The sequence below is a fragment of the Phyllostomus discolor genome, chromosome 11 (genome assembly GCF_004126475.2).
Source record: "Phyllostomus discolor isolate MPI-MPIP mPhyDis1 chromosome 11, mPhyDis1.pri.v3, whole genome shotgun sequence".
NCBI classification, from domain to species: Eukaryota; Metazoa; Chordata; class Mammalia; order Chiroptera; family Phyllostomidae; genus Phyllostomus; species Phyllostomus discolor.
In genome coordinates this window covers 66,387,602-66,404,246 of record NC_040913.2, presented here as the reverse complement: position 1 = coordinate 66,404,246, position 16,645 = coordinate 66,387,602, and the positions used below count along the sequence as shown (strand labels likewise).

The 16,645-nt window shown below is 38.6% G+C and overlaps 1 protein-coding gene across 1 annotated transcript in view; it reads left to right on the top strand.

Annotated features, from left to right (window-relative positions):
* Positions 1-16,645, top strand: part of TUBGCP3 (tubulin gamma complex associated protein 3) — an 88,322-nt gene that overhangs the window by 17,524 nt on the left and 54,153 nt on the right. The window contains exons 4-9 of the mRNA XM_028526403.2: positions 6,542-6,619; positions 7,690-7,904; positions 9,959-10,134; positions 12,264-12,382; positions 13,175-13,300; positions 16,357-16,425. Coding sequence (XP_028382204.1) covers positions 6,542-6,619; positions 7,690-7,904; positions 9,959-10,134; positions 12,264-12,382; positions 13,175-13,300; positions 16,357-16,425 — 783 coding nt within the window. The remainder of the gene's footprint in view (positions 1-6,541; positions 6,620-7,689; positions 7,905-9,958; positions 10,135-12,263; positions 12,383-13,174; positions 13,301-16,356; positions 16,426-16,645) is intronic.

The following is a 16,645-nucleotide window of genomic DNA, read 5'->3' as shown; positions in this document are numbered from 1 at the left end:
TTTTAACTGGATTTAATGCTAAATTGCTTATAAAGATGAATGAAACTACATTGGGAAAATAATCAGACTTATGTACACAATCAGTATATATTATAGAGGCCTTAATTCTTTTACTGGGAGGAGGCACAAGCAGAAGCTTATCTTGTTGATACAGTTTATTGTTTATCGGGCCCTAATTTGTACTGTTTCAAAGAATAACTTAAAAAGTGATTTTGAACTTTTTGTGATTGGATGTTGATACTTGCTCATAGTGGTTTTCTAACCTATTTTTATAAAAGTCTCTGCCAGCCCCTACACTAGTAAATTAATTGAATCTTGGGGAGAGATTTTTGTGATTCTGACTATAAAGGATCTTAGTTCATCTAGCTGCCTCTCTCCATCCTTTTATAGAGAAGAAAGTAAAATATAGAGAAGTTTAATACTTTGCTCAACAAATATTAGGTTAATGTGACAACAATGAAAATCTTTGAGTTGTGCCTAAAGCTGCTAGTAATTTACTCATTATTTTTTCAGGTCTTCCTTTTCATTTGTAAAAATAAGCTTAAATTTATTTGCTGACCATTTTGATTTCTTAATTCAACTTGATTCACTTGGATGCACTGTTTTAAGTATGCTTTTTCTTCTTTGATAATACTTACCTAGCTGGTAGTGGTCCCTGCCTGCTTCATTACCTTTCATTTCCGAGTCCCTGTGCAGTTCACATACCTCAGTGCACAGTCCCTCTATCAGACTCTCTTCAGCAGACTGATCCTGTTTAATACCTGTTCTTCTGTGTTAAAAAAAAAAAGCTGACACCACCTGTAAATATGTTGTTTGCTGACTTTTTTGTGCATAGTTTTGTTCATTTTTACAACTTTGTTCACTTTCCACCCCTTACACATCTTTGATTTTCTGAAACAACTGATGACTATTGCTGCACGGGTAGAGGGGAGAATGTCTCCCCTCTTCCCGATGCTTGCAGGGCGTTGTTACACAGACACTCCTTAGGAAACACCCACAGGGGCTTGCAGCTGGGCGTCCCCCAGCTGGAAGCTGAAATGAGAGCGTACTTTTAAAATTTCCTACCTCTGGGAGTCCATTCATATCTGCTCACATACAACCTGTGTTTCCTTTGGTGTTCTCCCTTTCAGTGAATAAGGAGAATACCATTCATCTATTGCCAAAGACTAGTGGATGCCATCATGACCCTTCCTCTCTACCCAAGTTTGGTCTGTCCCCAAGTGTTACTGATTGTCCCTCTTACAGATGCCTCTCATCTGTCCCTCTGGAGTTACACAGACCTAGGTTTGAATCCTCGCCTATGGCTTTCATTAAGTTATTTAAGTTTCACCTCTGCTTCACTCAGTTATGGAATGAAGAGAATAAACCTTGTGTCTCAGTGTTATTGTGATGATTATGGGGTATGAGGCTGCCCCTTCCCTGGGCAGCAAGCCTCCTTTATTTTAGTTTTTTGACTTTTTAAAAAATGTTTTATTGATTATACTATTACAATCGTCCTAATTTTCCCTCTGTTGCCCCCCTCCACTCGGCACCCCCCCACTCATGCAATCCCCACGCCATTGTTCACGTCCATGGGTCATGCTATAAGTTCTTAGGCTACTCTATTTGCTACACTGTACTTTACGTCCCCGTGGCTACTCTGTAACTATGTATTTGTATTTCTCAATCTCCTTACCTCTTCGCCCTTTCCCCCATGACACCCTCTATCTGGCAACCATCAAAACCTCTCTGTATCCATGATTCTCTATTCTTCTCGCTTGTGTAGTGTATTTTTTAGATTCAATTGTTGATAGATATGTATATTTATTGCTATTTTATTGTTTATACATTTGATCTTCTTATTTTTTTTAACTCTTTTTTTAAAGATTTTATTTCTTTATTTTTAGAGAGGGAAGGGAGGGAAATAGAGAGAGAGAGAGAAACATCAATGTGCGGTTGCTGGGGGCTGTGGCCTGCAACCCAGGCACGTACCCTGACTGGGAATAGAACCTGTGACACTTTGGTTCGCAGCCTGCATCCAATCTACTGAGCTACGCCAGCCAGGGCTGATCTTCTTATTCTTAAATAAGTCCCTTTTACATTATATAAAATAATGGTTTGGTGATGATGAACTCCTTTAGTTTTTTCTTGTCTTGCAAGTTCTTTATTTGCCCTTTGATTCTAAATGACATCTTTGTTGGGTGGAGCAATCTTGGCTGTAGGTCTCTGCTTTTCATGACTCTGAATATTTCTTGTCAGTTACTTCTAGCCTGTAATGTTTCTTTTGAGGAATCAGCTGACAGTCTTATGGGAACTCCCTTATAAGTAACTAACTGCTTTTCTCTTGCTGCTTTTAAGATTTTTTTTTATCTTTAACCTTTGGCGTTTTAATTATGATGTGTCTTGGTGTGGGCCTCTCTGCATCCATCTTGTTTGGGACTCTCTGTGCTTCCTGGACTTGGATTCCCATTTCATTCACCAAATTAGGGAAGTTTTCTTTCATTATTTTTTCAAGTAGATTTCTAATTTCTTGTTTATTCTCTCTTCCTTCCTATTATGTGAATGTTGGAACACTTTAAGTTGTCCCTGAGGCTGCTTACACTATCCTTGTTTTTTTGGATTCTTTTTTCTTCTTGTTGTTCTGATTGTTTTTTGCTTCCTTATGTTTCATATAATTGATTTGATTCTTGGTTGCATCCACTTTATTGTTGTTTCCCTGTAAATTGTTTTTTATTTCATTGAGTGTATTCTTCATTTCTGACTGGACCTTTTTTATGCTCTTGAGGTCTTCACTAAGTTCCTTGAGTATCCTTATAACTAGTGTTTGAACTCTGTGTCTGATAGATTTCTTATCTTCATTTTGTTTAGTTCTTTTTCTGGGTTTTGATCTGTTTTTTTATTTGGGCTATGTCTATTTGTGTCCTTGTTTTGGCAGCCTCCCTGTGTTTGTTTCTGTGTACCATATTTTGCTGTGCATGATGTGCTCCTGTGTATAATGAGCACCCATGTTTTTGGTCCAAACTTTCAAGAAAAAAATCTTGTTTTAATTTTTTAAATTAATTTTTTATTTAACTATATTTAGAAACAAAACTGATTGTTGTATTTCAGGGTATTATTTTGCATGTCCATATTGTTATTACTTTCTAGAATTATGCTTTTAACAACACATAAGCATACATAAAAGAATTAAACACATTTATATAGATAGAGAATCAGCAGTACTCATGTATTATGCTCATCCTTATCTTCCCTCAAAAAATTGGGTGAGAAAGTACACATTATACACTGCAATATATGGTGTTATGTAGAGCTGCTATGACTCCCTATGTTGGTAGCATGGCCTAATGTAGTAGGTGTCCCGTAGGGTCCAGTGCCACAGCCCTGCCTTGTCATCCAACCTGAGTACTTGAGATGTGCCCTTTGTGTGGGCTGAATACATTCTCCTTTTTAGTTGAGCCTTGACTGCTGTTGGTAGGTCAATGGGAGGGATATACTCAGGCCGGTTAGCTACAGGAACCACTGACCATCTGTGGAGGATAAGCTGTGCAGGGGCAGGGTGGTGGTGCTCTGATGTGGTCTGTAGCTGTCCATTGGGCGTACAAGCTCTGGGGTTTCCCCAGGTGGTGCAAGCCAAGGTCAGCTCCCACCTGTGTTCTGCCTGGGCCACCCTGCATGAGCTGTAAAGCAATCTGAGATGGCTGGTTATTTTGCCAGGCTTGGAGATTCCCAGGCAAAGCCAAGTTGTGAGTCTACGCTGGCTGCTTCTAGTACTTGGCCTGGGGTGACTTAGCAAGAGGTATGGGGGTCAGTGAGGCTGATGTTTGTTTGATAGGATTTAGGAAGTTGTGAAGTGTGAGGCAGGACCAGACATTCATATGGAAAAGTCACTGGTAACAGCTTGGGTGGGCCCAGTCAGTTGGGTGGGATGGAATCTCTGGGGATCTTCAGGGTGGGGCAAACAGTGTTAGCCAACAGATGAAGTCTTCGATGTGGCACCTGCCTGCCGGCTCTGTGGCTCTGTGGCTCTGTGGCTCTGTGGCTCTGTGAGGGGAGGGTTCCTACAACGGACAATGGCTTCTGCCCACCTTTATGGCTGGGAGAAAGCTCTCCCCAGCTCTTGCCTTGATACCAGATGCTTGTTCCTCCCTCTTTGCCACTGGTGCCTTTCAAGCTGTTACTCTGGTGCTGGAGCTCAGAGGAAGTGACTGAGTCTGAGTAGGTGAGTCCATGTGGGTTCTTTAAGAGGAACTGCTTAGGACTCCAGAAGTTTTTTCCACTGACTCAATCTTTGCTTATTTTTGCAGTCAGAAGTTATAGGGACTTACCTTCCTGACACTGGAACCCTGGGCTGTGGGCCCTGGTGTGAGGCTGAAACTCCTCGTTCCTGAGATATCCCTCCCCAACTTTCATTCACCTCATGTGGATGTGGGACCAGCCCTTTCCGCATCCCCGTCTCTCCTACCAGTCTGGATGGATGTAGTTTCTTTAATTCTGTAGTTGCCAGACTCCATTCAAGTAGATTTGTGATCGTTCTAAGTGATGGCTGTTTTATATCTTAGTTGTAATTTTGATGTGGTTGTGTGAGGAGGCGAGCTGTGCTTACCTATGCTGCCGTCTTGACTGGAAGTTGTGTCACTCCAGCAGGCCTCCTTTAAATGGCAGCTGCTGCTGACTGACAGCCCTCTGATGCGCAAGGCAGGGGAGTCAAACTCATTTTCACTGGGGCCCATATCAGCCTTGCAGTTGCCTTCAAAGGGCTGAAATAATTTTAGGACTGTATAAATGTAACTACTTCTTAACTGTTAATGAGTTGAAATTACATTTGGCCCTTTAAAGGCAACCTCGAGGCTGATGTGGCCCCCGGTGAGCATGAGTTTGATATCCCTGGCTTAATTTAAGGAAACAGGATTGGTCAAGAGCAACTCTTTGGAGGTAAGCAGACAATAGTTAGACCCAGAGGCCCAGATTATAGAGGGTTGTCAAGGTTGCCTTAGCAGATACTCAGTCCCTGAATCCCAGCTCAGCCTATGGTCATTTCCCCTCCAGATGACTGTAGTTTCCTAAGTAGGGCCTGTGTGTCTTGCTTTATCTCCTCTGTAGTCCATCCTCCATGGAACTGTCAGTGAGTGAGTCCATTCACTTCCCTGCATAGAATCCTTCCCTGGTTGCCTGTTGCCTTTAGCTTAAAATCCATTTTCTTGGTGTAGCATACAAGGACCCCTTTGATTTTATGCTTCGCTTCATTCAATTTTCAGTTTCTATTTACATGTCTAGCTTTAGCCAAACTTATCTCTCTCAGTTCCTTGGAAACCCATGCCTATCCCCCCCTCTGCCTTTGTATCACCCATCTTTCTAGGAGACTCATGCCTATAGAAGTCCTTTCCTAAGCCTGGGACACTCGAGTGATCCTTCCATGTCTGAAATGTAATTTATCATACTGAAATAATTTGCCCGCTGTCTTCTTACTACTGGACTGAGGAGTCCATCAGAAGCGGGCCTCTTCTGGGGACTTTGTTGTTTCTGCTAAATTCAGTATAAATCAATTAAAAAATATTTAGTTTTAAAGAGGGGGGAAGGGAGAGAGAAAGAGAGGGAGAGAAATACTCTATGTGCAAGATCGATTGCCTCTCACCGGGAACCTCGACTGTAACCCAGGCATGTGCTGTGACTGGGAATTGAGCTGGTGATCTTTTGGTTTGCAGGCTGATGCTCAATCCACTGAGCCACACCAGCCAGGCGTAGATCACTTAGTTAGACAATACTGAGTACTTGTGATGAGCTTATTCTTTAGAGGAATTTCCAAGGAACATTTTATGTAATTAAGAACTTGTATAATGTAAGTAGTGATACCATAATTTGTTTTGTAAAGATACTGATATATTCTGTCTTCTATATCCAAAAGGTAAGGCTACATGAATAGTGTAGAATGCTCTGTAAATTCTGTTTAAATGTATTGCCGGTGGGCTTCTGTTCATGGTTGTAAATCAGGGCAGAGTGCTAGACAATGGAAAGTTAATACAATTTGTAGGACTGCTTTATATAGAAAGCTAGGGTTAGTTATCCTGACAACTAAGATCTTTAGTTTGGTTATGCATGAGGCCAAGACTTACATCTTGCATTTTAGAATTAAAAAACAATTTTTTTGTAATACTCCATTTTTTGGCCTAAATGGGACATTGGTAAAAGGGGGGCATCATATATTTTATGATGGCAGTTTTCTTATAATTACTGTGTTTGGGAAGTTGGTTATTATAAGAATTATTTCAAAGGGAAATACTGTTATTTAAGAATAGAGTAATTTAAAAAGTAGGTTCTTTTTATGGACTTTGGAGTTAGTTTTCAGGGGGTTTAAGGTTCCATAGGTATTAACCTCCTGAGAACAATATCTCTAGGATGGATAGTGCTATTTGCAGTGTTTGTACAGTAAACAAATTTTGATTTGATGTTACCATATGAATTTTAAAATGCATTTCTGTTTTGGAAATAAGAATAACTTAGGAGACAGGAGTACAAACCTGGAGAGTAATACATTTTTCTTTTAATGTTTTTTTTTTCCAAACAGGGCGTTTTAAAAAATAAATGGTCAATTCTCTACCTCTTGCTAAGCCTTAGTGAAGATCCACGCAAGCAGCCTAACAAGGTGAGGGGCCCTCTTAGCAGCTTGGTATCTTTTTAAAGGACACTTTGCATCTTTTGTTGGGGTAGTTATACCAAATTTTGATAGGGATTGACTTCTATACTTAAAATAATGAGTGAAACAAAAAAACTGGTATAATTCTCTTGGCAGTCATGGAAGGCCAAGAGATTTCTTTTCTTCTCGTTTTTTTTTAAGGGCAATTTTAGTCACTGTTCTGTGTTTTCTTAAGATTTTTTTTTTCAGATTTTATTTATTTATTTTTAGAGAGGGAAGGGAGGGAGAGAGAGAGAGAGAGAGAAACATCAATGTGCGGTTGCTGGGGGTTATGGCCTGCAACCCAGTCATGTACCCTGGCTGGGAATCGAACCTGCAACACTTTGGTTTGCAGCCCGAGCTTAATCCACTGAGCTATGCCAGCCAGGGCTTAAGATGTTTTTTAGAATTATGTTATCAAATGTAATACTGTTCAATTAAATAGGGTATAAACTATCAGTTTTCAAAATTTTTATTGTGTGAAGTTATTAATATTAACATAGCTGCATAATTCTGTTAGGATTTTCTTGTGTTTTCAAGTATCATTATGAAAATTAGTTATACCAGTGAAAACTTTATTGTCACACAGGTTCGATTTTTGACCTATGCAGTGTTTGAAAGCAATTTGGCCTCTCTGTATGGTAGAGAGTTTGTTAAAATAAAATACTCTGTTATAGAAATTTGAGGGCTTAAAAATTGAAGAGTGTGGGTGGGTCATATTTATATCTAAAGCCTTATTCTGAGTAATGGGCATTCTTTCACTATATAAGAATGCCAGATTTTTTAAACATTTGAGTAATTATTTGAGTTTTAGTTTGCATGGATTCTGAATAAAGTGTAGCTATCACACCATGTGGGAATGTTAGAATTCAGAAAACTTCCTAAAACTGTATCATAATTCAAAAGTGTAACAACTAATTTGCTGTTTAATAAGTGCAAAATTAAATTACAGAAGTAGAACTAAACTAAACTTTAATTGCCTTTGTTGGTTTGGGGAAAGTGTTCTGTAATTTTATATCTCCATTTTAACTTTTTTCCAGGTTTCTAGCTATGCCACGTTATTTGCCCAAGCATTACCAAGAGATGCACACTCAACTCCCTACTACTACGCCAGGCCTCAGACTCTCCCGCTGAACTACCAGGATCGCAGCACCCAGTCAGCGCAGAGCTCTGGCAGTATGGGAAGCAGCGGCATCAGCAGTATAAGCATGCATGCCCTAAATGGCCCGACCCCCACTCCACAATCTCTTCCGGGGTAAATCAAGCTTGCATACATAGATTCCTGAAATAGTAGAAATGGAAAAATCCTCAGGCTTTTCATCAGGCATTTTGTGTTCACGAAAACCATCTTTAGAGGCTTGTATGTGCCAGGAATGTTCTTGGCACTGTCTCTGATATATTTTGTCTTTGGATTTTACTTTCCCTAAAAACTCCATTTCAGATAGGAATTCTTTCTGCTTCTAATCTTAATTGACTATAGATTTTTGGCCAACTCTCAACCTGTTAAGGCAAATGCATTTTAGTAAGGACCTAGTTCATCAGTATGATGAGGTAACTGATTGACATTTCTCTTACTATTTTCTCTTATTTACCTTTCAGTGAATATTATCCCCTTCATTGATGTATGCTATTCTCTTCAGGGAATTATTTTTAATAAATATAAATTAAAATAAAGGTGTCTCATCGTCAAATGCTGAGATCTTCAAACTAAGAATTAGGGCATCCTACAGTGCAAGCGAATTAAGATGAGGAACTACAGGAGCACACCAGTAAGATGTTATATACTTTGAAGTTTAACTTGCTGTCACATCTGATACATTTTGAGGAAATACAGACTTTATGGTTGAGAATACAGTAGATGCCAGTGCATTAATGCACTTAGAACTTTTTTTTTTACATACACATTTTTATGTATAGTTCATTCTTGAAAATCACATTAAAACAGACTGTTATAAGGTGGATATTTTTCCTGAAGAACAATGACTAAGGATTCACCATCAATGATGTTTTTCATATGAATATGATACAACTCATTGTGTGACTTAATACAATTATGTGCAAGTTACTAGAAAATAGAATATCTGTAACACATGGATTATAAATGGAGTCTAGAGTTCTAGAAAAACAGCATAATACATTCTACAGATTTAATCTCAAAATTGTATTCTGGCTAAAAGAATAAACAGACTTTCTCATTTCCACATTAAAATTTGAAATAATTATTGTCATGATATAAAAAAAGTTTTATAGAGAGCTTTGCACTGAAGCGGTCTCTCAGAATTTTTCTCTTAAATTTAGAACTGTAGTAGTTTCAGTAGTTGTTGATGACATTTTTTTCCCCATTGACTATAGAAAAAAGTAAGAGCTGTTTCAGGGTTTTGATTTTCCGTCTTTAATCAGTGGATTATAGTCAGACTCACCAATATTTTACCAGTAATAAATCAGAGCTTTGCTGCTTAGAAACAGTGGTGGTGTTGAAATTTTTGTTTTTGCATTTTGCAGCTCCAGGAGGTGATAATTATGTTACAGTTTTCCAAATATATGTCAATGGAAATCAGCTCTTAGGTTCTTAGATCTTCAAAGAGCATTTCGGCATAGTATCCCAATTATTAAAAGCTAACTTTTAGACATTGGATGTGCTTTTGCCTTAGATTTTATTTATTTTTAGAGAGAGGGGAAGGGAGGGAGAAGGAGGGAGAGAAACATCAATGGTTGCCTCTTGCACACCCCCTACTGGGGACCTGGCCTACAACCCAGGAATGTGCCCTGACTGGGAATCGTACTGGTGACCCTTTGGTTTGCAAGTCTGCACTCAGTCCACTGAGCCACACCAGCCAGGGCTTGTTTGAACATTTTTGAAATTAATTACAAATTAGGATTTTTTTCCCCCTATGGCGTACCATGAAGGCTGGGAGACAAGTGAAGACATGGAAAAGGAGCAGTTTTCCAGGTTTTTTCACTCCTGTGCTCAACAAATGTTGAGTGAGTGAATGGTGTTAATATTGAAGTTAAAATTAGTAGTGAATTTCAAAGTGGTTTTAGATGAGTAGTGTATGTTATGTGTTTGTAAAGAAAAGTCAAATAGACTTTGGTTTTTATGGTAAGAAATGTGTGGAGGTGGCATTAAGAGCCTAAATGTCAGACTGATCATTGTTATATTTGGCTACAGTTAAGTCAGTTGCTTGTCTCAGATTTATAAGATTGTGTAATTCAATGTAGTAATAAAAGGAAAATTCCTGGAAGTGTTTTTGGCTCTTCAGTGAATAGCCTGGGTATTTGAAGATATAAAATGCTCCTTCCTTTTTTTAGACAGTCTCATCAAACTCCAGGAGTAGGAGGAGACTGTCTTCGACAGCAATTGGGGTCACGTCTTGCATGGACTCTAAGTGCAAACCAGCCTTCTTTACAAACCACTACCTCGAAAGGTGTCCCCAACACTGTTTCTCGCAATATGACAAGGCCAAGGAGAGATGGGGACGCAGGTGGTGAGTAAAGATATATTTGATGTAGCTTGTTCTAAATGTAACATTTAGAATTTATGCTTCCCTTATTTTAAAATACTGATCAGGAATTTCTGCTTATAACTTTTAAGTGGTTTCTTGTTCTCATGATGAAGTTTGGAATCCTAAGTACTGTCTGTGGTGCCTTGGAAAGTCTAGTTTTGTCACCCCATGTAACCCTGACCTTGTATTCACTAGCGCCACCTGCTTTTCAGCTCACTGCCTGAGTGGTTTCCTCTGTCTGGATCTCTCTCCTCTTCTTTGTCACATTCGCCTTCTCTTTTTATTCTGCCTTTTGTTCTGGGAAGGCACCTCCAGGCTGGATCGGGCTCTGTAGCACGAGTGACTGTCTTCCACCACAGTCTAAGTTCCGTGAAGGAGGGGCCATTTCTATCTTGTTCACAGTGCTAGTAACTAGCATACTGCCTAGAACGATGAAGAAACTCCTTGCAGATTTATTTGGTGGTTAAGCGAACCCCCCACTGAGTTTTAAAACTGTTAGATTCCAAAGAAAGTTTGGGTTTCTTACATGAGGACACTACAAATAGCAATAGTTGGAACATGATTGTCCTGAAAAACAGAAGAATGGGCTTTTTTTGTTGGTTCATAATCTGATTCTGAAATTCCTTCAACTATTTTCTGTGTGGGATGGGAGGAGGAGCTGTGTCTCGTAGACTTGTGAGGACATTTGTACACAGCCTGGCGGGCCCCCGTGTAGCTGCTCTTAGTGGCTTAGTGTACTGTCCTGTGACATGTGGCTGCTGTGTACTCTTGGGCTTAGAAGCTAGTTTCTAGGTGGAGTCAGAGTGCTATTCTCTCCTTTTTTCTTTTTGCTGTGATTCCTGATCACTAACAGTGTCTTCAAACCTGTGTCTTCAAACCTGTGTTCTATACTAAACTAAGAGATAAAAGGACTTAAAAATACATTTGATTACTCCAAAAGAGCAGGAGAAGTACAAAGGAAGAAAGAACTGGGATAAATAAAAAATATAAATAAAGTAAATTTAAATCCAAATGTATTGGTAATTACAATAAATTCATGGGGATAGACATTTTGTTTAAAAGATTAAAACAAATGCTATTTAGATAATTATACACTGTTCACAAGAGACATTTTGAATATAGGGACACAAATAGGTTAAAAGTAAGTGGATGGAAAAAGTACCTCTTACAAACACTAACCGTGAGAAAGCAGGGTGGCTGTATTTAACGTTGACAGTGGCAGGAATGTTAGAAAAGACAGAAAGACATTTCATAACAATGGAAGGGTCAGTTCCTTGGGAAGAAATGCTCCTATATATATATATATATATATTCACCTATTGACAGAGCTTCAAATGCAGAAAGAAAAACTGAAATAACTGCAAAGAAAACAGACAAATCCACAATTACAATTAGAAAATTGAACTTCTCTCTCTTAGTAATTGGAAAAAGTAGATAAAAATGGTCAGTAATGATAGGTAAGGGTTGAACAGTACTACTACCAAATTGATGTTATTGATATTTATAGAATATTATGCCCACAGCTGAAAAACAACCTGTCCTCGCCTTTGGACTGTGCTGTCTGGGTTCTCAGGGTGCTGATCCCCGGTCTGTACTCTGATTCACTTTCTCTCCCACTTATATCTTGGATTTCTGAGCACTGTCTACTTGTCATTATTTTGAGTAACACCTCAGTTCTGACTTAGCTTTTGTCCCAAGGTTTATGCAAATTATAAATAACTTTTCTGCTGTATTAACTCCTTTTTATGGGTGTTGGGAATGGACCAAGGTTTGTACACTGCCTGTGTAGTAAGCTGGTTTTTCCAAACAGCATTTGAAATAATTATCCATGCTTTTGTGATTTATTCGTGTTGCTCTTTGATTATATATTAAGTTCCCACAGATTGCATTGTCTTTTTAAAAGACTTTTTTGTATGAAGAATCACATGATTTCCATATCCTTTTCAGAAAATTCTTGTTTCTAATAACTTCATACTCTTCAGCTCATTTACTTAGTTTTTAATTTTTGTCTGAATGAAAGTATATAATCTGGAACTAATTGTGTTATAAGATATATTTCATCTTAAAATGTCTTCTTCACTGATTATTCTCTTATAAAAACCATTTTGTAGGTACTGTGGAAGTTACTGAGACAGCTCTTGTCAGGGACATTTTGTACGTATTCCAGGGCATAGATGGCAAAATCATCAAGATGAACAACACTGAGAATTGTTACAAAGCGGAGGGAAAGGTATAGTAACTAAAACCCCATCTAAAATAATGAAAAGATAAATGTGATTCAGACCAGATAGGAGCTATTAATTTGTGAGGTGTTACTGGGATAATGAAGGCTGGATTTACAAAAGTTGTATGTACCAGTCAGGTTGCACCATTAAGTTCTGGTTTATATTTCCCTATACAGTTTATGACTTGTGTAATCTCACTATGGGGCCCTTTGTCAGCCTTTCTTACCCTTTTGCATCCTTTCCCTTTGCGCTTCTTCCTTTCCTTTTTGTCACTTATTTGGCCACCCCACTTAGCTGATTTCTGTATCCCGTGATGTTGATGTCAGAGTTACCTGAGGGACAGGGGTGGCTTGACATCTCTGCTGTTGAAGTTGGCTTCCACATAAGGTAGCTTTACTTGCTTTTGCTTTCATATTCTAGAATGTGCCGTTCTCACAGCCCCTTCTTGCTGACGTGTCCTTCTGCACCTCTCAGAGCTGTTCCCAAGGTGACTGACATCACAGACTGTCCCTGCTATGCTGGGGGACCCTGGCCAGTCACTTGCTGGGGTCATGCTACTTGACCTTAACATTTATTTATTTATTTATTTATTTGTAGGTGTTTTGCTTCCCTGCCTGTTACCTGATGCTTTTTGTTTTTTAGAATCTCATTATTTTCACTTCAGTGATGGCATATTAGTTATTTGTAAGTTAAATGTGTTGAAGCCTAAGAATTATAATATTAAAAATACAAATGGTTGAGAAAATTAATTAAAATTCTAGTGTTAATTTTTAACTCTTGATATATTTACTTTTTAGGCAAACCTAAATAAATCTTTGAGGGATACGACAGCCAGACTTGCGGAATTGGGATGGTTGCACAATAAAATCAGAAAATACACAGACCAGAGGAGTCTGGACCGTTCGTTTGGACTTGTAGGTCAGGTATGTTTGTTCATTATTACTAGAACATGTGGAATGCTGTTTGCCTTGGGAAATGCTTAACTTACTTAAAAGCTTATGAAAATAATTCTTAAGAAGGTTCTTTCTAAATAAAGAAGCTTTACTATTATATCCATTCAAGAAAACAGAAACCACAATAGGTACTGACAAAAATAATTTAATATAGTAAATTGTTTATATAGCTATTAGAGGACCATAAAAGCAAAAAAATATAAATGCTAATTAAAACAGAGGTAAAACTGGGAAGCAGAGAGAAGGTGTTAGGTTTGTCAGAATCCAGTAGCTCAGAAGAGGGGCTCTCCACAGAAACAGCACTCTGAGGGGGCTTGCTAGGTCACGGTCCTGTGGATCTGGGCATGCTCCAGAACCTGGAGACGGAAACTGCTGCTGCTGGCCTGAGTGGTCATAGCTGGGGCAGCGTAACTGGTCCTCTGTCTCTTGTTGCCTCTGCAACCTGACAGGAGGCGGCCAGCAAAGAAGCAGTGGAGTTTGCAGAGTCCTAAGTCCTTTTAGTGGTTAAGCAGAATGGGATTTTGCGCTCGGGTTGATTCTTGGGCAGTAATTATTTCTAACAAAGTCTTTAAAAAAATAACTGAGAGGGAGAGCAAGTCAGAAGTAAATCGCACTGTAAGCACTGCACAGCACAGCAGCATGGCTCTGAAGTGAAACATTGGCTTCACCCTTTAATAGTTATGTCAACTTGCACAAGTTACCTCCTCTTGGCCTTAATTTCTGTGTATATAGAATGGAGGTGATGTTAATATGTAAGATGATGATAATCTCCAAGGTGTTCAGCACTAGGAGACAGTGCCTAGAAAGCTGCTGTCCCAAACCTAGCACTGCTGTTCAGACCATTTACCAGTGTAGAGAATTGGCTAGATGAGTCAGGGACCCGCCCCTCTCACCTTAATGCCTATGGGAATTGGTGAGGCCTTCAGGACCCCGCCTGGCTTTAATGGTACGTGGAGTTTCAAGCCAGGTGAGCCCATTGGCCATCCCTCCCACAGCATGTTCTCATTTCTAAGTTGTTGCTCCCTTTTCAAAAGGAACCATTTTATCATGTCCTTGTATCATTACTTCATGAATGTAAATTCCACTGATATATCCTACTCAGTGTATTAGATACGAAGTAAAACAAACACAAAATAAATACAGGAAAAATAAATAAGCTATTACATAGATATTTCATTAAGTTGATTGATAATCACTATAGCCATGTCATGTAGTATTTTATAGTACTATATTTAAAAGCCTTTTCTCTCATTTGATTCTAATAACAGCCCCCTAAAATGAGCAGGGCAAATGTAATTATCCCCATTTTGCAGATATAAATGTTGAACTTCAGACAGTTTAATTGATTTGTCCATGTTGTCCTGATTGGTAGAAGCAGATACAGGACCAGAATATGATGTGTAATTTCTGTAGTTTTTTGCATTCCACTCTCATTTTCTGCTGTTTAAAGTCATCGCTGTGCACTGTGTAGTTACTGAAGAAGCAGTGGTTTAGCTGGGGATAAGAGGCACTGAGTGCCTCGGTTGGGGTGATCATGTGCTGCAGTTAGCGTGGGTACTGCTGACTTGTGCCTGCTGTTCCAGTGTAAGTGTTATCGTTCCCCTTTTACTCAGCAGTGTCCTGGCTCTAGACATACTAAATGAACAGATTTTATCTATAAAGGAAGATAGGGTTTCCTAAGTCTGTGTCTTATATTTGCACTTTAATAAACCAAGGTGAGAGCAGCCTCAGTTAACTGGAAACCTTTCATGGTGAATACACAGGCTGCTGAAATCCTCACATTGTAATTTTGTGGTTTTTGGTGGAAGACTACTTATATAGGCTGACTTGTATACTCCTCCCTATATTTTTGTTCTAAATGATAGATTATGATTTATTTCTACTGATTGAGCAGTTTGGTTTTTAATTTCTATGTGTTTGTGCATGTGTCTATCATGGTCATGGGGATGAGGTTTTGCAGAAACAAATGTTGTGTCCGAAAACATGCCGTGTTGTTTTCTCTGTGGATATTGCTTAGCTGACCACTAAAGTAAGGCTCCCTTTGAATCTGTAAAATTAGTTAGTATGTTTTCTGTTCCTTTTTATGGCTTCTAAGGAGGAAAATGTTTATATTAGATCAGAATCCACAAAACCTAAATACAGTGAAAATAACCCTATAGATTACTGATTATGTATTGCCTTAAATTAAGCAGAAGAAGTATAGAGCCTGATACTAAGGAAAACAGGTTCTGTGTCTCGCAAGTTCAGTTCCAGGATCTCTTGGAAACCAGAGTGTCCCACTGAGTATCTCTGGGTTTACGTCCCAGAGTTTATTTCAGAAAGTTCTTGTCATACGACTTTGTGAAGGTCCTCCTTTCAGATTCTGATTTGACACTTTTTAGCATTTAAGATTGGAGAAATACAAAGAAGTTTTAATAATATGGATGAGAAAAATAAGCAGTACAAACCAAAAAAAAACCACCCCAAAACTTGGGGACAATTGGTATTAAGTTGCCAATTAACATTTTTTTCCATTAAGAACATTAAGTAAAATTACATTTTAAGTCTATCAATTTAGAAGGGACATAATTTTAAAATAAAAGATTGTTGTCTAAAGTGAAAACACTAGTAGTTTTATGAAAAGCATACTTTGTTTTTCTCAGTTCTTTATTTCTCCAAAGTTCATGCTAAGGGACAGGCTTCCCTAATATTATGAAATATGCAGGAGTGGGCAGAAGTAGGTTTACAATTCTCAGTAGATGAAACAGGTTAGTCTTGTATTATTTATTAGTTATTGTATTATTTATTTGTATTATTTGTCTTATTTTATATTCTTTATGGTTTAACTTTTAGGTAATTATGGCTGGTAATTTAACATACTTTTGCCTACCCCTGTGTGTATTGTGGTGTTAAACCTGCTAGTGGATGATTGACAGAATGAGGGTTGCCGTGCAGGACCCCTGGCCTTTGTCTGGCAGCAGTGTGCCTGCGCGGCTCCAGTGAGCCGCTGTGTAACGCCTCTGTCATGCTTGCTCCTTTCCACACAGAGCTTTTGTGCCGCCTTGCACCAGGAACTCAAAGAATACTACCGGCTGCTCTCTGTTTTACACTCCCAGGTAAAGACCTTGTTTTTATTTTCATTTCTTCATGATTCGAAGTGTTACAAAATGGCAGCTACATAGAATTTTAAAGTGTTTTCATATATTACTTTTATAAGAGAAAAACTTGTTTGATAATATGTTTGTAAGTTCTGGATATCTACAGAGTTTCACTGTATCCTAGAGCCGGTTAGTGGCTAATTTTCAGGTTAGTTGCTGCCTCCTAAACAGGTCAGTT